Source organism: Tetrao urogallus, assembly GCF_951394365.1.
Source record: "Tetrao urogallus genome assembly, chromosome: 11".
Classification (NCBI taxonomy): Eukaryota; Metazoa; Chordata; class Aves; order Galliformes; family Phasianidae; genus Tetrao; species Tetrao urogallus.
In genome coordinates this window covers 7126564-7147614 of record NC_136824.1, presented here as the reverse complement: position 1 = coordinate 7147614, position 21051 = coordinate 7126564, and the positions used below count along the sequence as shown (strand labels likewise).

General features: G+C 45.5%; 1 protein-coding gene across 4 annotated transcripts in view; it reads left to right on the top strand.

Moving 5' to 3' along the window:
- The window catches only part of NTRK3 (neurotrophic receptor tyrosine kinase 3), a gene marked incomplete at both ends in the record, with an annotated part of 177561 nt that overhangs the window by 59436 nt on the left and 97074 nt on the right, over window positions 1-21051 (top strand). For all 4 annotated transcript variants that reach the window (XM_079541059.1, XM_079541058.1, XM_079541057.1 and 1 more), the window contains one exon: window positions 988-1090. In XM_079541059.1, the coding sequence (XP_079397185.1) occupies window positions 988-1090 (103 nt within the window). The remainder of the gene's footprint in view (window positions 1-987; window positions 1091-21051) is intronic.

Below are 21051 nucleotides of genomic sequence, written 5' to 3'. Positions count from 1 at the left end.
AAAAAAGCTGGGGGATGAAAATAGCATGTGGTAAAATAAAATAAAAAAAGAAACTAAATATTGTAGCTAATGTGTCAAGCGCAGGGGGAATGTTGCGAAAGAAAATAATTGTTTTTGGTTAATGATTTATTTTCTATTTATACCATACAGTTTTGTAAAAATCAAGTGAAGTTTAAATGCAACATGACCCACTACAGGAGAACAATTGGGCAAATGCCAAAGAAATTGTGGTTTACATCAATGTAATGGAAGTATCTCAAGCAAAGACCTGTAGTAATAAATATTCAAAAATGTTAAAATAAGGCTGGGCTGGTATAAAGCCTTTAGCACAGGGAGGTTTTCTCTCCTCTGCTTGTGGACTGACACGTTGGTGCCACAGTTCCAGTGAAGGACTTTGGATGCTTCTCTGGTATAAATATTTACCACTTAAAATTAGAATAGATAGGGAACTGCTGGAGGCATTATGAAAACAAAATGTTTTGGGAAAGAGGGATTCTACCTGGTTCCTTCTGTCTTTCTGCTCTTACGTTCTTATCCCTATTCTCTGTCCTGAGAGATGGTTGAATGGAGAGAGTTGCTCTTTCTAAAGAATATTCTGCTGCTCCTACGTATTCCCAGCTCAGGTTAGTAGAGCTTTAGTGTTGTGACATCAAAGCACAGTAGTGATATTGCAAATGGAGGCTTGTGATGTATGCATAGGAGCAGGGGTCCTCCTTGCCAGCTGATACCTGGTTTGAGAGCCCTGGAAGAGCTGGTGCCAGGCCAACACTGCTGACAAGGAGATCCCAAAGCTCCAACACTGGGAACAACCCATGATACTTCCAGTTTGTACCAGAAGTCTGGTTTTGCTTGTATTTTCCTTCATAGCTGGTATCTGTGGGTCTGCAGCAGGAGGTGTGAACCTAGAGAAAGGATAATTTGGCGAGCCTTTATTTTCAATCTAAACTCTCAAATTCCACTGCCTTGACTCTAAGTTTTTTCTTTCAGGTTTCCATAGCAGTTGGACTAGCAGCTTTTGCTTGTGTCCTCTTGGTGGTCCTCTTTATTATGATCAACAAGTACGGCCGACGGTCCAAGTTTGGGATGAAAGGTAGGTGCAGCCTCCTTCCTCTGGCAGGAGGCACCTTCCAGGATTGCCAGGTCCTTATAGAGCACGTGGAAAGGTGTTGTGGATTTGTTCGTATGTTGTCAGTACTGATGCAAAGCCTTCTGAAGGCTTTATCCAAGAGATATTGTTATCTGAAGAGAACAATAGCCTCTGCTGGGATGTGAAGTAGTTCTGGTTTCTGCTGGAAAAGCAGGTGCTTCAATTCTCTGCCTGTTTATGAGTTGGGACCATGATGTGCTGCAAGTTTGTAAGGTGCGTGCCAGGAAAGCAAATGCTGACCTGCTTTTTGGTGATGTGGAAGTGTGCCTCTGGAAAATTTTCTCCTCTGCTTTGTGAACAGCAACTTGAAAGCTTTTTGAAGTGATTGGATAGTGAGAAAGCTTCCAGTGTTTGCTGTGCAGAACTGGTCTCTTTCCTACCTGAACCAATGTTGGCTTGTCGTGGTGTTGATGGAGCTAATGGCAGAAGAAAGCAGATGACAGTGTATCATCTGATTATTGTGATTCTGCTGTTGTCTCCAGCTGGGGAGTGTTGGTGGTACCATGTGAGAGCTTCATGCCTTCATGTGACAGGAACTCCCAGCCCAGTTGGTGGCTCATGCATTCGCTTGTTCTGAAGCCAGGCTTTGGTACGCAGGGCTTGGGCCAAGGCTCCTGAGTCGCAGCCTGCTCCTGGCCGTGCTGGTGTCTGCCTTGCAGGGCAGTTGATGGGAGTATTTCTTCTGCTTGTCTAGAGCTTTGTTTGCCTTACATGTTTCCTCAGTGGATCCAGATGGGATTCTGGCTGGAGTTTCCCTTATGCATCCTATGGAGATGGAAGACAGGACTCTTAATTAAATAAAAAATCTTCTACACCAACTTAGCAATATTTAGTCCATATGTCTAATGATAGGAACCATCTGGTAGGGTGGTGTACTGACTGGTGGGTGGAGTAGAGGAATGGAAGACGTGGTTCTTGGGATCAATTCCCAGCTCTTCTACTGACTCAATGTCCATAGTCAATTAGCTGTCTTAACCTCTGCCTCTGCTTTAATTCCCCATCTGTAAAACTGGGATGATGTTATGCGCCTTCTGGTGGGATTTGTCAGAACACTGTTGAAGTGTTTGGGCATTTGCCACTGATGAGGCTTAGAGATATAAATATAAAAAGGAAAAGTAACTTCTGACCCTAATGGAAGAATCAAAGAGGAGTGAACATTATGTGAGTAACCAGTTTTGGAACAGATGTGTGCACATGTTAGAGGTGCTTGGGCAAGCATGTTAGTGGATATCCTGCATTCACAGAAACCAGAGGTGTGCAGTTTTGGAGAAGAAAAACATGTAACCAGAAGAGCCTGCTTTCCTCCTTGTTAGACCATAATTTGTCCAACCACAGCTATGCAGAATTCCCAGATTTTATAGATTACATTACTTTGAGAGACATCTCTGTGATGAGTTGCAGGTGTTCTAGGTGTCTTCATACACAAAAGCTGCTCTTCCAATTGCTTGCATTAGCTGAGATGCTCGGCAGTATCCTGGTTATGCCCTGGCAGCTGATTGACTTATTTACCCCCAAGAAATGCCATGGTCCCCTCTGCTCTTTCCAAAATGTATTTTCTAATCTCTCCATCTGCTCAGTAGATCTATAAGCCTGGTCTCCTTGGGTTGTTTTAGAGTCTCAGCCAAGCTGCTGTTGGATGGTCCAAATCTGGCAGTAATACCTTCAAGCCTATGCTTGTCCTGCATTTGCTGGGTGCCTCCTTTACTGGTGTCCCCTTTATGGGCTCCTTTTCCTTCTTCCTGAAGGCTGAGTTCATGGGGTGCTGCTCTTGTCCAGACCATTAGAGCACTTTACTGAGTGGCACAGAGCTCTTCTCCTAAAGGCTCATGTAAATGTTCTTCCTTATTCCAATGCTTTGTGCTGGACATAGCACAGCCTGCAACCCTCTCCTAATCTCCTTTAGCTGGGTCACTTGATGTTTATTCCTAGGCAGTAACCATCATGTATGGCAACTGAATTGTTATCATTTATTGAGGAAGAAAAAAAAAAAAAAAACAACCCAAAAATACAAAGCCTGAGTCTTTTTAGGAAAGTACATCACTCCCTGAATCAGGAGCTGTTTTTGTTGAAATCCCAGCTTGGCAAGCCTGTAGGAGCAGTTTTTTCTGTTGTTTTTGTCACGGATGCAGAACATTGTGTACTCATATTGGACACATTACTCTAAGTACCTCCTGAGTCTCTCTAAGCACATCTTTTCTCTAGAGTTAAACAGAGGGTTTATCTCCTGGTGAAAGAGGGGATGTGTGTGGAATGATGGAGATCACAGTGGGCTACCAAGTGTTAGCTGCTAGGGGGGCCCAACAGACGTTGGGGGCAGAGCAAAAAGTCTGGTGCTCTGCACTCAGCTGTCCCTTGCTCCAGCTCTGGGATCTGTGTCTCAGTCTTCCCGAGCACCCATTGGAGGAGGAAGGTTTTACACCTCACCATTTGGGGTCAGCCTCATAACCGGGAGCCTCGTAAAGCTGTGCGTCTTCCCATCAAAATATAATCCCAGCAGATGACAGGAAATGAAATTTCATAATATAATAATAAAAAAAAAAGCCACACACAAGTCCTGGGACTAACAAAGATGAAATTTCATAAAACAATAACAGCACAGAAAAGTCCTGGGATTAACAAAATGTTTGGATGGCACAGTGATGGGGGCTATATAAATGCTTAGGTTGATGGACTAAATATATGCTCCTCTTGCCTATTTTCTCTTACATTTGCAAGTGCCTGGGGATAAAGAGTGTGTGCTCATGCATATTTGTGTGATGTATTCCTTGTGCTGCACAACTTTAAAATTAAAAAAAAAAAAGAGATGGAAGAAAAAGATGTTAGAGAAAACCCAGAGACGAGCACTTGTCGTTTTGCTGAGGTGAACTATTTTCCAGGCTCTGAGATTAAAAACTACTTACATTTTCCAAATGAGGTTTCTTCCTTGGGTGGAGGCAGTGCCAGCTGATGGTTCAGAGTTGTTTGCAGCTAGCAGAAAATCCACTGCGCTTTAATCTGATTTCCTGAAGAAATAAGGCGTGTGATAGTGCTGTGTTTGTGTGCACAGCTCTCTTGCATGGTGTTTCCTGTCTGTCTGCTGAGGTTTCTGGGTCCGCTGACCCAGAGGAAAGGGTGGCAGGGCTTAGAGATGCATCGTTTTCACAGCATCCTGTTGTTTTAACAGGCATTGGGGAAATAGGGGGCTAAATAAGGCATAGCCACTTGGGTGATGCCCTACTGATGGAAATATCTCAAGCCTTTCTGGGCATCAGGGTGTCCATGTGGATGTTCAGCTTAAGATAAGAAAACTAAACTAATTGGGAAGGGCTTTATGGGTGATGCGAGTGTCTGTTGAAATGCCTACCAGCAACTCCTTTCTGATTAGGGAGAAGAAATAAAAGGGAGGTGGGAGAGAGGGAAGAATGACTGGTAAATAAATGCTGCCCACTCTTCCTATGATGTTTCAGAAATGGCGTTGCTATCAATTCATTCGGTATGTTTTAATAGCTCTGATCAAAGTGCTGGCACTGCTGATGTGCATGTGGATGTCAGAAGCACTTGCAGAGCTGTTCCATTGTAATTTAGCATTAGTTAATAGGTACTTAAAGTAAAGTGGTTGCCTATTTGATTATGATTGGGGGTTATTAACATTTTTTTCCATAAACAGATGATAACTGTCCGCTGAGTCGATTGCAGAACAATTTCAGGGTTCTGATTCAAGAGGAGCAGCTCCTGCAAAGATATACTGGATGCCTGGCTTTTTGGTTTTGCTGGATTGTTTTTATTGTTTCTGTTGGCTTTTTTTTTTGCTTTACTCTTTCATTGTACAATTATCGCTGCAGCTTTGAGGCATGTTGGGGTAATACACAAATACATGACCTACCTTTCAGTTGAGGCTTAATTCTGACCTGTGTTGCCTTGGTCGAGTCTGGTTGTAATCATGCACCGGTTGTTGTTCCCTGATTATTTGCTTGCAACTGTATAGGAATGAAAAAATTAGTTCTGTGTCTTGGAGGGGCTTGACGTTGAGGGTTAGATGCTCAGAAACATGCAGGCAGAGTGACTGCATGGCCTTTCTTGAGGTCGGGGTCTTTCCTTGTTGGTACCTTTCCTATTTATTTTAAAAGTTCCTTGATGTACTGCTTGTGTTCAATATTACTCGGTTTTATTTGCCTGGGAAGTGGATTGAAAGGGCATGTGGTTTCACTGGGGCTTCTTTCTATAAATGCCTGATTGTTCTCTGTTGAAATGCAAGCTGTGCCATTTATTATCTGGTGGCTTCAAGGTGATGCAGCACGAAGCTCCTGCAGCTGGTAGGTGCCTTGCCCTCTGCTTGGCCTGCCAACCATAACAAGGTTGGCTGCAGCTCTGTGGCCGTGTGCTTCTTGACGAGCCTTGCCTCAGTGCTGCCCACTCAGGGGTTGTGACAAAGCCATGCCCTCCTGTGACTCCTCTCCTTCAAGGCTCTTACAACAGTAGTTACTGCTCATGTTCCAATTTCCAGGTTATGCTATTCTGGTGGAGGGTTTGGAAGATGTGGATGTCGCACTGGAAGGATGGATGTGGCACTGAGTAATGTGGTTAGTGGGCATCATGTGGTGGCTTGATTAGAGTAAGATAATCTTAGTGGTCTTTTCCAACCTTAATGGCTGTAAGATGGCCTGGTGCAAGAGCAGGGAGCCAGTGCTGAGAAAATGCACCAGAAAGCTGCAGGAGAAATTAGCAGATCAGCACTGATTTAAATATAGAAATAAAACATTTTCTCTTTCCCAGAAGCATTAATAACCTATTTATAAATGAAATAAAAAGTGCACTGACCGGCTATCAGCTAGCACCTATTTCAATTGCTTTTACAAAACCAAAATGTTTATTTTAGGCAGCTGCTAAAAGCAGCTAGAAAAAATGTCAGCTTGATAGTTTTCCTGTGACCTGGGAAGCCTTGAACCTCCTTCGTGCTGCGTTCCCACAGGCTGCTTCCCCCATGACCCCTTGCTTGTGGGCACTCTTGTTTGCTGCTTCATCCACTCTGTACGTGAACAGCTGAGTCTTGCCAACTTTTCATCTGGCTGCTTACACCCATCTCATCCGCAGCCCAGAGCAGCCTCCCCTAAGGGCCATGTGGAAGATGAATACAGGCACTGGGGGTCAGCATGTAACTTTTCTGTAATGAAAGATACTGGATTGACAGCAGAGAGCCTGAAAAACTCTTTCTCAAGAACAGGCACTGCACACAGCAGTGGAATAGACTGCTTATCTAGAAGAGAAGGCATAGAGAAGTCTTGGATGCTCTATCCCTGAAAGTGCTCAAGGGCAGGTTGGATTTGGGGCATCCTGATCTGATGGAAGGTAACTGGCCCATGGCTAGCGATATTTCAGGTCCTTTCCAACCTAAGCCATTCTGTGATTTGTAATATATTTATTTTTGAACCAGTATGACCAATCTGATGAAGAGAGAGGATGCAAGGCCTGTGAAGATGCTGTGTACTCTCCAGTGCTTCTCTGAAGGCAGCCAGCATGCAGACAACTTAATGTCACGTTTGTGTGGCTTTAAAAAGGTGGAAGGTGTTGTGGGAAGAGGCAAAGGACTTTTAATTAATAGCTCAATTGTAACTTGTTTGTATTGCAGTTGTTCAATTCTTTTTTGAAAGAGATTTACTTACTGTTAATGGTGATAAATAGTCCTTTGGGAGGATGCCCCAGATGACTTCATTCCTTCTTTCTTCTTGTGACTGGTTGTGAAATCGTTGGTCATTTATGCCTTATTTAGCATAACTAAGGGCACTGTCCTTAAACCCTGGAAAAGAAGAGCTTAACTCTGGTCAAGGGGCAGATAACTGGGATGAGAATGGCAGGATTGACAAGAAAAATGTTTGGGAGCTGTGGTGAGGAATACAGAGAATTGTACAGAATCATTTGGGTTGAAGGGAACCTTTAAAGGTCACCTAGTCTAACTCCTCTGCAATGAACAGGGATATTTGCGGTTAGATCCGGGTGCTCAGAACCATGTCCAGCCTTGAACACCTCCAGGGGTGGAACACTGGCCGTAGTCAGAGAATATGAGTTGGAAGGGACCCATAAGGATCATTGAGTCCAGCTCATAAGAAGGCAGAGAATGGTGCTTCTTGGTTTTGAACTTGGGCTGAGCATGCTTGAAGGACTGCCTAGAAATTTGGAGGCAGTGGAATGACCTCTCAAGGGAATGGATAGGAGCTGTTATATTTGGGATGGCTGAGCTTTGGTGGCTGAAAGCACTGAAGAAGTAAATTGCAGAGGGCACTGAAGCAGCCAGTGATCTGATAGGGTTTTTCCATCTCCAATTTCAATTTTTTTTTTTTTTTTTTTTTTTGTGATGCAGTAGTAAGCCTGTCTGTGTCCTGGACCATCCCAAGAAACTCCATCAGCAGCACCAGCATTCAGTTGTCTGTTGGTGACAGTGGAAGTGCTGCAGAACCCTGTGTGATACTCGGGCATCTCATTGCTGTCTACGCTATAACTATGCTATTAAAAGTCAATGGACCAGAAGATAATACCTGTACACAAAGCTGCTTTGGTAGTATTGTGTGCACAGGAGGAATAAATTGTATTTGAACTCAAATATTTTGCTGGGGATGGAGGGGCAAGCTTATTTCCATGTGGGAGAGTGGAAATCTGTTGATGTCATGGCCCTGGATGGAGGATGGGATGTTGTGTTTCCTCTAAGTCTGGATTCTGGCTCAGGAAAGGAGCAGATGAATCAGGTCGGCAGGCTGCAGCCCAGCATCTGATGTGTGCTGAGTGGATTTGTGCTCTGCTCTCTGGTCCTGCTGAAAGAGACCTCACCTTGATACCAGTGAGAGCTTTTCCTGTGGAAAAGGAAAAACCCACTTTTGACCAGAGTACTGCAGGGAGGAGCAGCCCTTGGCAAGGCGGTTTTGCCACATCTGGCCTTTGAAGTCACCTGAGCCAAAGCAGTGCAGCAGCTTCCAAAACCACAGAGGGTGAAAAAAGACCGTATAATTATGGCAGAAATAATGGGCAGATCTACATGGATTTTTGGATTTAAAGCCCTTAGGCTTGCTTCTCATTTAACCTGAACCACCCACAAGAGGAGCTGGAGCCAGAAACCTCTGTGCCCATCTTTTTCTGATTGAGAGCATGATGCATCCCCAGCAAACTGGTGAGGCACTGGCGTAGGCTCCCAGAGAGGTGATGAAGTCACTGTCCCTGGAGGTATTCAGGAAAAAGGTGGATATGGCACTAAGACATGGTCATAGGGCATGATCAGAGGGGGTTGATGGCTGGACTGGATGATCTTAGTGGTCTTTCCAACCTTAATGATTCCATGGTTCTATGAAACTGCAAATTTTTCCTAGCCTCACAGCTAGGAAAAGAGGATTTGTGTTAATGCAAGGGGGACAGTGTTGATTTCCTTCACCCCATTTTCCCTTTGGCGTGAGGTTTGTGGGATGTGCAGCTCAGTGGGATCTGTGCTCTTCCGTAGCACCAGCAAAAGCCTGCGGCGCTGAGACGGCTGCTGGGATCGGGGTGAGGGAACTGGCCCTTTTTGCTGCTGACAAGACGATTTCATCTTGATGCTCTAAAAGCTCTTGTGACATCCGCAATTTTCCAGATGGATAACGAAAACCTGTAAGCAGGGACGTCTCGGCAGCTTTCTAAGCGCTCGCCTGTGGAGCTGCATCCATTGGTTTCATATCTGCTGACAGAGCTTAATAATCATTACGCTAAGTGGAGCCGGCACTTGGGAAGCAGGTGAAGCTGTTGCTGTCCTTGGGCTGAGATGCGCTGTAGAGATCTGTCCCTACAGGCTGATTTCTGCCCTCTTTCCTTGCAACTGCACTCCTGCTTGGCAGCCCCTTGGCACCCACTCCGTGCATTTGGATGGATGCTCCTGGATCTGGCCCAGGGGTTGCAGTCCTGATTTGGGAGGAGGAAAGCAAAGGAATTTCCTGCAATTGGTTGCATTCTGTGTGCCAATAAGGAAGGCATTTCTTCTTCCCCAGTGTTCCTAATAGCAATGTGGTCTTTCTGATTGATGAGGGGTGTAATAATTAGTGTGCTCTTACCTATTAAGCTATGATTTTTTCATGAAGGAGAAACGTTGGATAGTACAAAAACTGAAAGAAATAACCCCATCATTTTGAGGCAACAATAGCCTAGGATCAATATTTAGTTTCCTTAATCGATTTCTCTGGCTCTTTTCATTTGGAGTTTCAGTAGATTCTCATCCCTGTATGAGCAGGAGGCTGCATCAGGGCAGGGTAATGGGGACTCTAAGGAGGGCATTTGGGATGTGGGTGCTGCTGTATGGTCACTCTGTGCCCCTCACCAAAGATACTGTGGACAAGACCCAGGAGGGGGGCTTGGTGTGAGCATGCTGTTTTGTGGGGAGCAAGATGCCCTCGTGGTAATGATGCTGATGCACACGGAAGCCCTCAGAGTGGGGTCCCCAGAACCAAAGCAGTGGTCATAGAATGACTTAGGTTGGAAGGAATCTTAAAGCTCACCATGCTCACTGACCATGTCCCTCAGTGCCACATCCTCATGGTTCTTGAGCACCTCCAGGGATGGTGACCCCATCATCTCTTGATCTGGTACAACTTGATGTCATTCCCTCTCCTCCTATTGCTGTTACCTGAGAGCCAAGGCTGACCTTCACCTCACCACAACCTCCTTTCAGGGAGCTGTAGGGAGCAATAAGGTCCCCCCTCAACATCCTTACAAGGAGTTTTCTTCATTTACAACTAATTACTGATCTAAAACCTAATGTAACACCAATCCTGGTGGTGGACATCCTCAGCTGAAGTTTTGTTGCATCCATGCACTGTCTTTGCAGCCCCTCACTCTGCACTCACCTGTGCCCACCCATCCTACTCTGTATGGGAAGGTTTTGGAGGCACCCAGACTGGCACCAGCAGAGAAAGCTACATAAATAAAATCGACCATTAATATTAACAGCAGTGTACACAGAGCTCATAACCAAGCCAATTTAAATTAATTTTTCAGGTAAGTTTTTTTTTTTCTGAGACGCTATCAAATATTTTACAAAGTCTGGATATATTGCAGCCTTCATTGACTAATTTTGTAGTTCAATCAGGAGAAAATAAGGCATCGGATGTAGTTCAGCGTGATTTGTTTTTATAGACCAACTGCTTCATCCTCTCAATTCCGCTATCATTCAAGCTCTTAAATAATTTTTCCCCTAATATTTCCTCAGATGTTTTACTATAAATTTCAAAGTTGGGCTTATTAATTTCTTCTGCACAGCAGCCATGAGAACCAAGGCGAGTTGTGTGCATATGCATGTATAAAGAGGGGAACAGCCTTACTGATTTACAGTACGCTTGTCTTCTCCGTGAGTCTGTCTGCTCAGAATTAAATTGGTAGCGACATCTGGTAATAATGCTTTATGCCTTTTGGGCTGCTGAGTGCTTTAGCTGAGTATCCTGCTACAAGCCCTGCAGGTTTGTCCCCCTGGCTGTGGGACCGGGAGAGGAAGCGTTGCTGACTTATTCCAGCAGGACTTTGCTTTGACCACGATTTCATTTTCCCTTGCAGTGTTTTCAAAGCATTAATTCTTCTATCTCCTGTTTGCTCTCAGCCTCCTTTCGTCTGAAGTGTCACGATAGAAATTGAAATTAGATGTGGATGTCTGCAGAAATCCTTTTCTCCCTGCTGCAGGACAGCTGGATTTTAGATTTCCCCTCCCTTTTTATATGCTGTCATTTAGTTTTAAATAGAAAAACATATGGTCTTCACTATGTTTTCCTTTTTCTAACCAAGTTTATTAAGCTACTGGTGTGTTTAGAAGTGATTTGGGTTTATTCTCTCTGTTTAAAGATTTCAAGTAACGCTTCTTGGCTGCTGCTATCTGTTAATGTGATATTGGAGTTAATGGGATGTCAGCATGTGCCAAAACCCCTCATCAGCCAAGCAAGAGTATTCCACCCTGGCATATTAAACTGATGTTGGAAGGGTAAAGGGAGGGCATCTTCCTTCCCCTCGATACGTATAGGTAGAGGCATCGATGTAACTTGTGCTGAAGTTGCTACGATCAGATCATGCCTTAAAACTGATTTCCTCTTAAGTGCATCCCAGAAGGGAGGCTCGAGCCTGTGTTGGTGTCAAGATGCTGCAGAAGAGGGAATGTTCTTCTGTATTGAGTTTGTCAGTTGAGTGTTTACTGACACGTGCCATGACATCTATTGCTGCTCTTGTTCATTATTTTGTAGTACTTGGGTGAGACTAGAACTGATGTTTATTTACCTGCTCCTGCATGGTTTTCAGAAAGCTGGGTAAGCTCTGTTTTGCAGGGGGGTCCCACAGTTCAAAGTCCTCCTTTCTCTGCTGACCTGTGGAGCTGCAGCTGCTTTAATACTGGGCTTTGATCCCTAGCTGAAGGCAGGCAGAGGCCACGTGCTGCCTGACACTGCCTCGAGGACCAATCCTGCTTTCCAACCAGTCACACAATCCATACCTTTCCACTGCATCAAGCTTTGCCCTGAGATTTTAACCCATTTTTCAAAGCTATTCTGTGCAAATGCATAATAATTTACAACTCTATTAACACCCTGTCTCAGTAGCAGTGTCTTTAGTTGTGGCTGAGTACCTAGGACCATTACTCAGGAGCCGTTTTCAAGCATTTTTTAAGGTATCAATGCATTGTAACTCCTTGTGCTTGGGGAACAACAGCAGGACGATGCTGGTATAACTGTGCAGAGCCAGTGATGTGCACCCATTTGTGTGCATTGAACTGGGGATGACCAGAGTGAGATTTGCTGTAGGGAAGGCTCATTAAAGTTAAATCATCTTGGCTGGAATTTTCCCTAATTGTTGCTGAAATGTGCTGGCATTTCCTGAATGTTGGAGAAAGAGGGAGGCCAGCACTGGGTCTGTGCTGGGGATGTGAGTGGGGAAGATCAGATGGAAGAGGAGTAGTAATGTTTTCTCATTTTGGTTGGTAGTGTGGGAGATGGAGAGCTGATGTTTTAACCTTAATTTCTTTTATTCATCCCATAAGGGCAGCAGCTGTGACCCATAGATGTGGCTCCACCAACATATGCTGCAGTCCTTATGACTCTCAAGCTTAGCAGGTCAAATGCTTCCTTCTGAAGGATGGTGCCTAGATGAAGATTTTTGGTTGACTCAGAGTCCAGCTCAGCTCTGTCAGCTTAAATTATTGACAAGCTACAACCAACATGATCAGGTAGCAGTGAAACCAAAGCAAAACACACAAACCTCTCACCAGCCAAAGGTCACCCTATGGTTGTAGTGCTGCAGCAGGGGAACTGTGCAGCAGATTTGAGTTATTAACCTCCTGTGTCTGGTGGACTCAGAGCAGGTTCAGCAGAGGTATCCTGAAGCACTGCAGGACTGAAGTTTGGAACACAGGTATGCAGATGCAGCTTTCTGTTGTTCTGAGTGAGAAGCAGCACTGCAGGCTGTTGCCTGTTTGTGCCTGGTGCTGCAGTTGTTAAGGCACGGGGGTCAGTGCAGCAGAAAGTCTTCAGGATATTAAGATGTAATCTTCTGGAAGCTGTAGGCTGGGGGAAACATTGCTAGTAAATATTGGCTCCTAGAGGATAACAAAATGAGCATTCCCTCATCTGGCTTACGTAGCTTATCCCTGTTTTGGAAGCGTATCATAGTAGATGATGCACACAGATGATGCTTTTGCTGTGGTTGTGCTGTTTCTCATGCCATGGATGTGAGAAATGTGGGGTGGGTGGATGTCATATGAGTGCTGCTGGAGTAGCAAGGCTTCAGTGATGCAGCTCATCAGTGTGGAACAGCAGCTCCAAGAGTTCACAGTGCACTTAGGGCTCCTCTTGCCCCATGGGCTGAGCTTTGCTGGGTTAGCAGTTGGTGGACCATTTCATCATTGGTTACATGTTGAGGAGGGCATCAGAGCTTTAAACTCCTGTGCCTAGAAAAAAGTAGCGAGGGGAATTAACAGACAAATCCTACTGAAATTCCTGTAACATCCTTTGACAATCCTGGGATTAATTTCTGCAGTATACATGGTGGGAATAAGAAAAGGTATTAACTAAATATTTTATTAATGATAGAAAAAGGGGTCTGCTCACAGTAACTTGGGGTAAGCAACTTTGTAGGATCTCCATGCAAAGGGAAAAGGACAGAGAAAAGCTTGGAGGTTTCTTCCAGTACTTGAAGGGAGCTTGTGAACAGGAAGGGGAGCAACTTCTTGCACTAATAGTGATAGAAAAAGGGGGGAATGGCTTTAAATCTAAAGAGGGGGAGATTTAGGTTAGATGTTAAGAAAAAATTCCTTACTCAGAGGGTGGTGAGGCCCTGGCACAGCTGCCCAGAACTGTGGGTGCCCTGTCCCTGGAGGTGCTCAAGGCCAGGCTGGATGGGGCCCTGGGCAGCCTCAGCTGGTGGGGTTACCCAGCCCACGGCAGGGGGTCGGGGCTGGATGTGCTTTAAGGTCTCTTCCAACCTAAGCCATTCGGTGACTGAGGAAAGACAAAGCTTCCCTCGTGGGACCAGCATCCAAGCCATGCAGATGGGTCAGGGTCCATTCAGTCTTACATGACAACTTACGGGCTGTTCAAATACCAAGGCCATATTTTTAGAGGTGAAAGCTTCTTATGTAGGGTGTGGTGTACAGTGTAAAATCATCCTGCAGTGCTTTCCCAGGAGCCTTCCTCAGGATGCTGAGTGCACACTGGCCATCCTTGAGCTGTTTGTTCGGCTCTGGCTTGCCAAGAATCAGCAGACACAGCTTCTGGGAGACATTTAAGTGTATGCTAAGTATCTTTTGAGGTATACGTTTCTGGCAGATCTCGCCGGTATCTGCTGATGAGAGGTGCTTCCCATGTTCTGTCGCTGTGCTCTTTGTTGGAGCTTGTTAATATTAAACTTTTTATTATCATGTCAGCTAGAAAAGATGAGCTGTGAAGGAGGGTACATTATCACAGCCTTCTGCAGGCAGCACAAGGGAGATTAGAGATGTTTGCAGCAGCTGAACAGACAAGAGTAATGGCCTGAACTTCAGGCACATTTTGAGTTGCTAGAGTTGTTGAAGAGAGGTGGGAGATGGCATTGGGTATGGCAATGATTCTGCTTGGACCAGAGGAGAGCCGCAGTTCTAAGAATCCCTCATGCTGTGACCCCAGGGGCAGCTCTGCAGTTTTCTCTGCCCCAACACACGGAGAGGGCTGTGGTGGTACGGTCCTCACCCTTCATCTGTTGGGAGCTCCCTTGGGCACGTTGCCCTCCCTCTGCCTAAGCATTCAGTGCTGAGCTCACAGCCCAGCATTCCTCTCCACGACCCTATCACCCTGCTGGGGAATTAACAAACACCTTTAGCACAAACGCTGAGCTGCCCCCGGCACAGCAAGGTGTGCTGTTCACAGCTCTCTCTGTTCCATGCCGCTGGAATATTGCAGTCCTGACATGTGCACTGTGTGCAGATTTTCCACTCCCAGCTCTCTGTGCTCTGCTCTGTGTGCTCTGCTTGTTCCCCAAACTTGAGTTAGTTCCAGCAGCTTCCAGTGCTCAGTGTCGATCATCATGCGGCTGAGCTGCTCTATTCCATGCGGGAAAAGTTTTTTTTCTTTGCTGGAGAATGAGTGAATTAAGCTACGTGTTTACTGCCACTTGAGCAAAGCGGTCCCAGGCTGGGCCACAAAATACATGGCTGGCGTTGAAAATTAAGAGAGCAAGCATCAACAGAGAAACTGAGAGAGAGAGAAGGGAGCTTGGGTAATGGGATTGCATTTCTTCCACACTAATGTGACCTTGGAGATGAGCTGCTGCTCCACAGGGACTTGGGGAGTAATGCATTTGATAGCATCAGCTGAGAGGTGTGCATTTGTTTGTGGATATTTATGTCCCAACCCCTCATTTATGTGCATGGTGTTCGTTCTTTCAGCTTATCCTGGTGTGTCTTATCAGGGACACTGGGCAGCTTGGCAGGTGTTGCCATCAGACCCTACTGCAGCATGTGGGGGTTACAGTGCAGGAGGTGGACTTGCAGTGCAAGAGGTTCAGGTTTCTTTTCCTTTGAACTGCCACCTGAATAAGAAGCACAGCACCCCTAAAAGGCAGAGCACAGTGGCGAGCCCCTCAGGGACCAAATTCATGCTCCTTAGTCTCTGTTGGAGGTAGATTTCAAAGCAAGGAGCTCCTGCCTGCTAATGTGCCCTCTTTGTGGCATTACTAGCATGGAGAAGAGCAGCATCTCTTTTATGTCACCTGTTGGGTACCATGCTGAGATGCATCAATTGCTGAGGCATCGCAGCCTTGGGTGCGAGCTTCCCAGATCAGGACCAATGTTTTGGTACCTATTGGTGGTGAGACTGCAGTGGTGCTGGGCAAGTTATAAATTGCTCATGTTCTTTTTAGAAAGGGCAGTCACAAAAGTGAGAGCAAAGTTAATCTATTGGTTTACTGTCAAGCAGGGAATAGATGGTGGGAGAAGAGCATGGAGAAATGTTTCTCTGGGTCAGGATATCCAGGTAAGTGTGGTGTTCAGCGTTTCCTCTTGGCTCTGCAGAGTTCAGTTCTGTTTCATCAAAGAGCAGTAGTTACATTTTTCCTTCATTTTTGGTATGTTTTTAGGTTACTGTTTTTTTTTTTCTAGAGAATGTGTGAAAATAGCCTTTCTGTACCAAGAGGAAGAAGACAAATTCATAGCTTGGAGAGAGACAGCCTTGGCCATTGGTGGAGCTTTCCGTGTGAGCATGATGTATGCTCAGAGGGAGAAGGGTGCCTTTCCTGCCTCCCTTGGAAGTAGTAATGGTGAGCATGGAACTGTTTGACAGTGGATGTGACATCTTGTGTGGCTGTTGTAGCTGGAAAGGTGGACTAAGTATTGGAGTGGGTATGGTTACCTTTCTGGGTGCTTTATGGGGCCTTCAGCTGATGGAGAGCATTGCTTGTGAGCTGCTGCTTGTCCCCACCCAGGAGACAGGCAGCCTGCTGCAATGTCTCACCACTCTTTCTGAGAAGAAATTCTTCCTAATATCCAACCTGAGCCTCCCTTGGCACAACTTAAGGCTTGAAGCTGGAAAAAAAAAAACCACAATAGAAGCTGCTCTCAGCAATCCAAGCAATTAAAATATCTGCTCTGTGCATAAAAAGAGTCTGATAATAATAATAATAGTGAAGTTAATGAGATTTTGGATGTCTTCACAAACTGGCCTAGGTTTCTGAAGTTCAAAGATGCACTGTGTGAATAAAGTTGCAGCCCCTATGAATTGTGGAGCACTTTTTCCCCCCCATGTGTTTCAGGTTGTAATGAGATTTGGGCATCCCTGATCGAGCAGGCTCTGTGGAGCATGTCTCATCCCAAGGGAAATATGCATTAGTCAAAACACAGCCCAGGAGGGGCAAGAGCAAATCTGCAAAACATTCTGCCTGCTGCCTCTTGGAAGGAATTCAGAGGGAAGCAACACAAATGATTAAGGTTCTGTAGGGAATGCATTGTGAGAAAAGATTAAGAAAAAGCTAAATATATAAAATCCACCTAGATGAGAGTGAAGGGGAATTGATCCCAATTGGTGCATATTTAGAACTCAAATAATGGGGAAGCAAAAACATTACCAAGGATGACGGAAGGGCAACTTGAGGTGTGTGGAATCAAGCAACCAAACACCTGTGGGCTACATATCGACATCCTTCTTCTAAAGGCAAGAGCTAAAAGGAGCCTGGGAAGTTTTGGACTGTGCTGTGGTGGGGTGAGGATCCCAAGGTGGTGAATGGAAATGTCCTCACTGAGGTCCCTGTTGGAGGGATGGGATGGAAATTAATTAACTCACTGTGCAGCTGCTCTCTCCTTGGTAAAGGGGTGTCTGTGTTTTCCCCCCTACCCCTGCTGTCATGCCCATGCAGGCAATAGCAACCTGGAAGGCATGGTAGGGACTGGCTGCAGTCTCTCTGCCTTGGCTCATTAATTAACTCTTCAGATTAATTTCCTTTCTGATTACTGCCTGATTAATTCCTCCTAACTCTGTGAGACCTCCTCACCACTTAATCCTCTTTATAAGCCCTCAGAATGTGATGCTTGAAGTAAACATCAAGAAGGGGGAAAAAAAAAAAAAGAGCAAACATGATGAAACACAAACACATCATCACCATACCAGGACCAGCACCCGTGGGACTGTACTGCAGCACCCTGCACACAGGGATGCACACTCCCCTCTGCTCCTTTTGCCCAGGCATCCTCCCTACACTGCTTTTCCAGCCCTTCTGTAGCAAATGGCATGATATCTTGTTGTGCCTGATAATTAGCGACCATATCTCAGCACTTTGCAAAGCAGGCAGGAGGAGGGAGCTGTGTTTAGTTGCGTTCAGTGGCATTAGAGGAGTGTTTTCTTTTCATGGCTTCATTAAAGCAACCATCTGAGCTCATAATACAGCTTTTGATATGTGCAAGAGCCCATTGCTGGCTGGCAGCACAGTGGGTTGGGCCAGGCATGGGCACACAGCGTCTGGTGCTGTGGGACAGGTCCCAGAGGCATGGGGACAGTTAGCAGCAGTCCTGATCCCAATGAGGTTTTTAATTTCCTTTTTTACTTAAATTCCTGAGCATCTGAGCATCCGTTCCCAAAGGCCTCTGGATACTTTTATAAAAGTGTAAGTGAAGAAAACATATAGAAAGAAGGGAAATGCAGACAACTGAATTGCTGTGCAGGAATGAGGGCTTTCCCCTATCTTTCCTGTATGCCATAAAGCAGTGCACGCCTCTGGAAAAACTTAATGTTTGAAGAGCAGCAGCAAGTTTTGGCCATTGTTTTTGAGGAATGTCTTGTAGTTGGATGTAAGGCTGTAGTGTGCTCAAGAGAAGACCTAGGGAGTTGCCAACCTAGTGATTGGGATGGAACCGGATGATCTTTGAGATCCCTTTCAACTCAAATCATTTTATCTTTCTTTGAATTTATTTACTTTGTGACCTCAGCTGAAATGGATGGGAAGAGTGTTTTATACCCAGAAGCAAAACTCGATGTGCCTGATGGGTTCCTTCCACTGTGGGGTATTCTATGATTCCCTGGAAACTTTCTTTTTGTTTCGTGGCTGAACAGTGTCTTGTCTCTAAATGTGACCTAAACTAATGGGTTTGGCTGAAGTGCCAAGGAAATTAAATTAAAAAGAAAAAAAAAAAAAAAAGTATGCAGATATAGGCATGGGCAATACTTTGTTTCTGTGTTGACTGACAGCACAAGCAGAGCTTTCAGGTCACGCATCATTCCCAGCCTGCAGGCTTTGCTGCAATAGCCTTGTGCAGCTCTACCCCTGTGCCCTGCCTGTGGTCATGATACCCGAATCAGCCCTTAGATCTGCTGCTTTGCATTGTCCCTGCTGGAAACACGCTGCTCTGGCTGATAAAGGAGATTGAACTGTACACAGTGAATATGTTATTCTTGTATACATGGCATTCAGCACAACCCTGATGGATTACTGAGGTATAACACACACTGGCTTGGGCAGGCTGCAGCTGGTAAGCTCTGGCTGTGAAGTCACTTGGGCCAGTGTTTGTTTTTCTCTGATGTCACTGCCTGTAAAAGATATTGCCTTCTGGCTGCGTGAGCTGCGTTCTGGGTGGTGTGTGACAAATCAGGGCTGTGCTCTGCTGCTTTGGCTTGGGCATGAATAATTCTGAAAAAATAGCTTGGAGTTCTCTTTGGCCCAGTAGTTCCTGAATTGCAGGAAAGGATTAATGGTCAGTTTTGGCTATTTCTGAGATCGTGAGGTGATTGCGGGGTCGGGTGGAGAAGGCATGGGACCCTCCTGATGCACCATCCCTCTGAAATTCCTGCAGAGTAACAGAGTGTCACATTTCTTCACCTCTTCCTGTGGCTCACCCCAGTACTGGTACATGCATTTGGGTAGTACTGCCCTGAGAGCTTAGAATCATTAGAAGAGCACTAAGATCTCCCAGTCCAAACCCTACCAACCCCCAGCATGCCCGCATGTGCCTCAGTGCCACATCCCCATGGTTCTTGTGCACCTCCAGGGATGGTGACTCTATCACCTCCCTGGGTAGCTGTGCCACTGCATCACCATGCTTTCTGAGAAGAAATTTCTCATAATATCCAACCTGAGCCTCTCTCGGTGCAACTTAAGGCCATTCGCTCTTGTCCTGTTAGCTGAGCTTCAGGCCACTCTGGGGGGAGCCTGTCCAAATTACAGCAAGCTGAAAGCGTGCAGGAGGACTTCTAACGGTGGGGGAGATCCCCAGTGATTTATCTGGACCGCATCATTTGGATCAGGTGATCCACTTTTGCAAAGGGGAGAAAGGAAAAATTTGGATATTCTGGTTTTATCCTGAAAATCTCGCCAGAAGCTGTTGGAATGCAGTTTGGTGGAGCAGCACTGGCACACTTTGTTGTTTCCTACGCAGCCTGGAAATAGGAGCAAGAGGGAGATGAAAGCCAGATTTGCAAGGAAGGTGCTAATTCTGGGGGAGAGGGGAAATAGACTGAAAAGGATAGATGGATTTCCAACTCCTGCACATGATCCAGATATGCACATAAATTATGTTGGATGAAGCTGTAGTTTTAAAGAGGTATTGCTGCCAAACTCCTTGAAAAGATGCTTTAGTGCCCAAGGGAATTTCTCATTTTGTCAGGTGACCATGGGGTGAACACATGATCCTTTATGTACTGTGCTGTATTGAAGCCTCCCACGCCCCCCCTCTTGGGCTGCTTCAGCTCTGTAAAGATGACTTAGAGCATGAAGGAGGTGGAGGCAATATCATTTGCAATGTGCGAGCCACCAACCCTTTTCGATGTCTCTACTTCTAAAGAACGTATATGTATTTGCTGTATGGTCCAAAGCCAGACCACTCTGTAAAAGTCAGCAGGAGAAGTCAGCCAGGTTTAGAGAGCGTGGAAAATGTTCTTTTCTTCAGGATTAAACCCAAGCAAACAAAAACCTCAGGCAACTTGAAATCCGATGCTGAGACAGGCGCATGCACGAGCTTCATTGCTGCAAACTGAATAATGCCCTCCTTCATCCTGAGCCCAGCTACTGGCCTCGGATGTCTGCTTAGCACAGTGGGCTCTTGTTGCCGGAGACGGCAAAATAGGAAAGATGGGAAAAAGTGCATGTATCTAAAATAGTAATAATAAAACTGTGGTACCTTAGACATTGGTGAGATACTTGAGAGAGGCTTGTGAAAGGGGGTGGTTTATGAGCAGAATGTGCACTGGGGACCTTGAGCTCCTTTAGGGCTCCTTTATTTATGCTTTTTATATGTAAAGACTTTAGTTGGTATATTAGGGTCGCCTCTTCTTCATCCCTTCTAAATGATTGCTTCCAAACGAGGCAACGTTTGCTCAGGTAGAGACCTTTGTAGCTACAATGTCATGCTAATTCCATAACAGAAACTGAAAGCTGCATGTGTGGCAATTTAGCATTACATGGCATCATCTGTAAACTCAAACTGTTGAGCTGTGAGATGTGCAGCCTCGTAGGGCACAGTGGTGTGATGTTTTAACTAATTTTGTGGAGAAAGGCTGTTGGTTCCAATGTAGGCTCTGAAAGTTTCTGTTGTGGCATCCTTTGATGTATGTAGAAATGCTAGTGCTTGGCAGAACTTATTTTCTTAGGAGTTCGTGGATAGAGAATAGCTCAAAACTGCCAGCTAGTAGGCAGCTGGGCGTGAATGGAAGGGCTGCAGCTGTATGAACCGCACACATCAGCAAGTTGTGGTAGACTGATGTTCATCTACCTGCTGCTAACAGCATGGCTTACCTTGTGATGCAACTTCCCAGGGGAACTGTAGTCTCTTATGTACGAATTTGCTGCAGTGTAAGCTCCCAGGCTGAGGGTCAGCCCTGGATCCACCCCTCCTTGTGTTTCTGAAGGGCAGAAACATGAGGCTGGGTGGAAAGATCCTGCTGGGCAGCTCAGAGCTTTGTCCATAGAGAGCTGTCTCAGCAGCATCATATGGAACACTA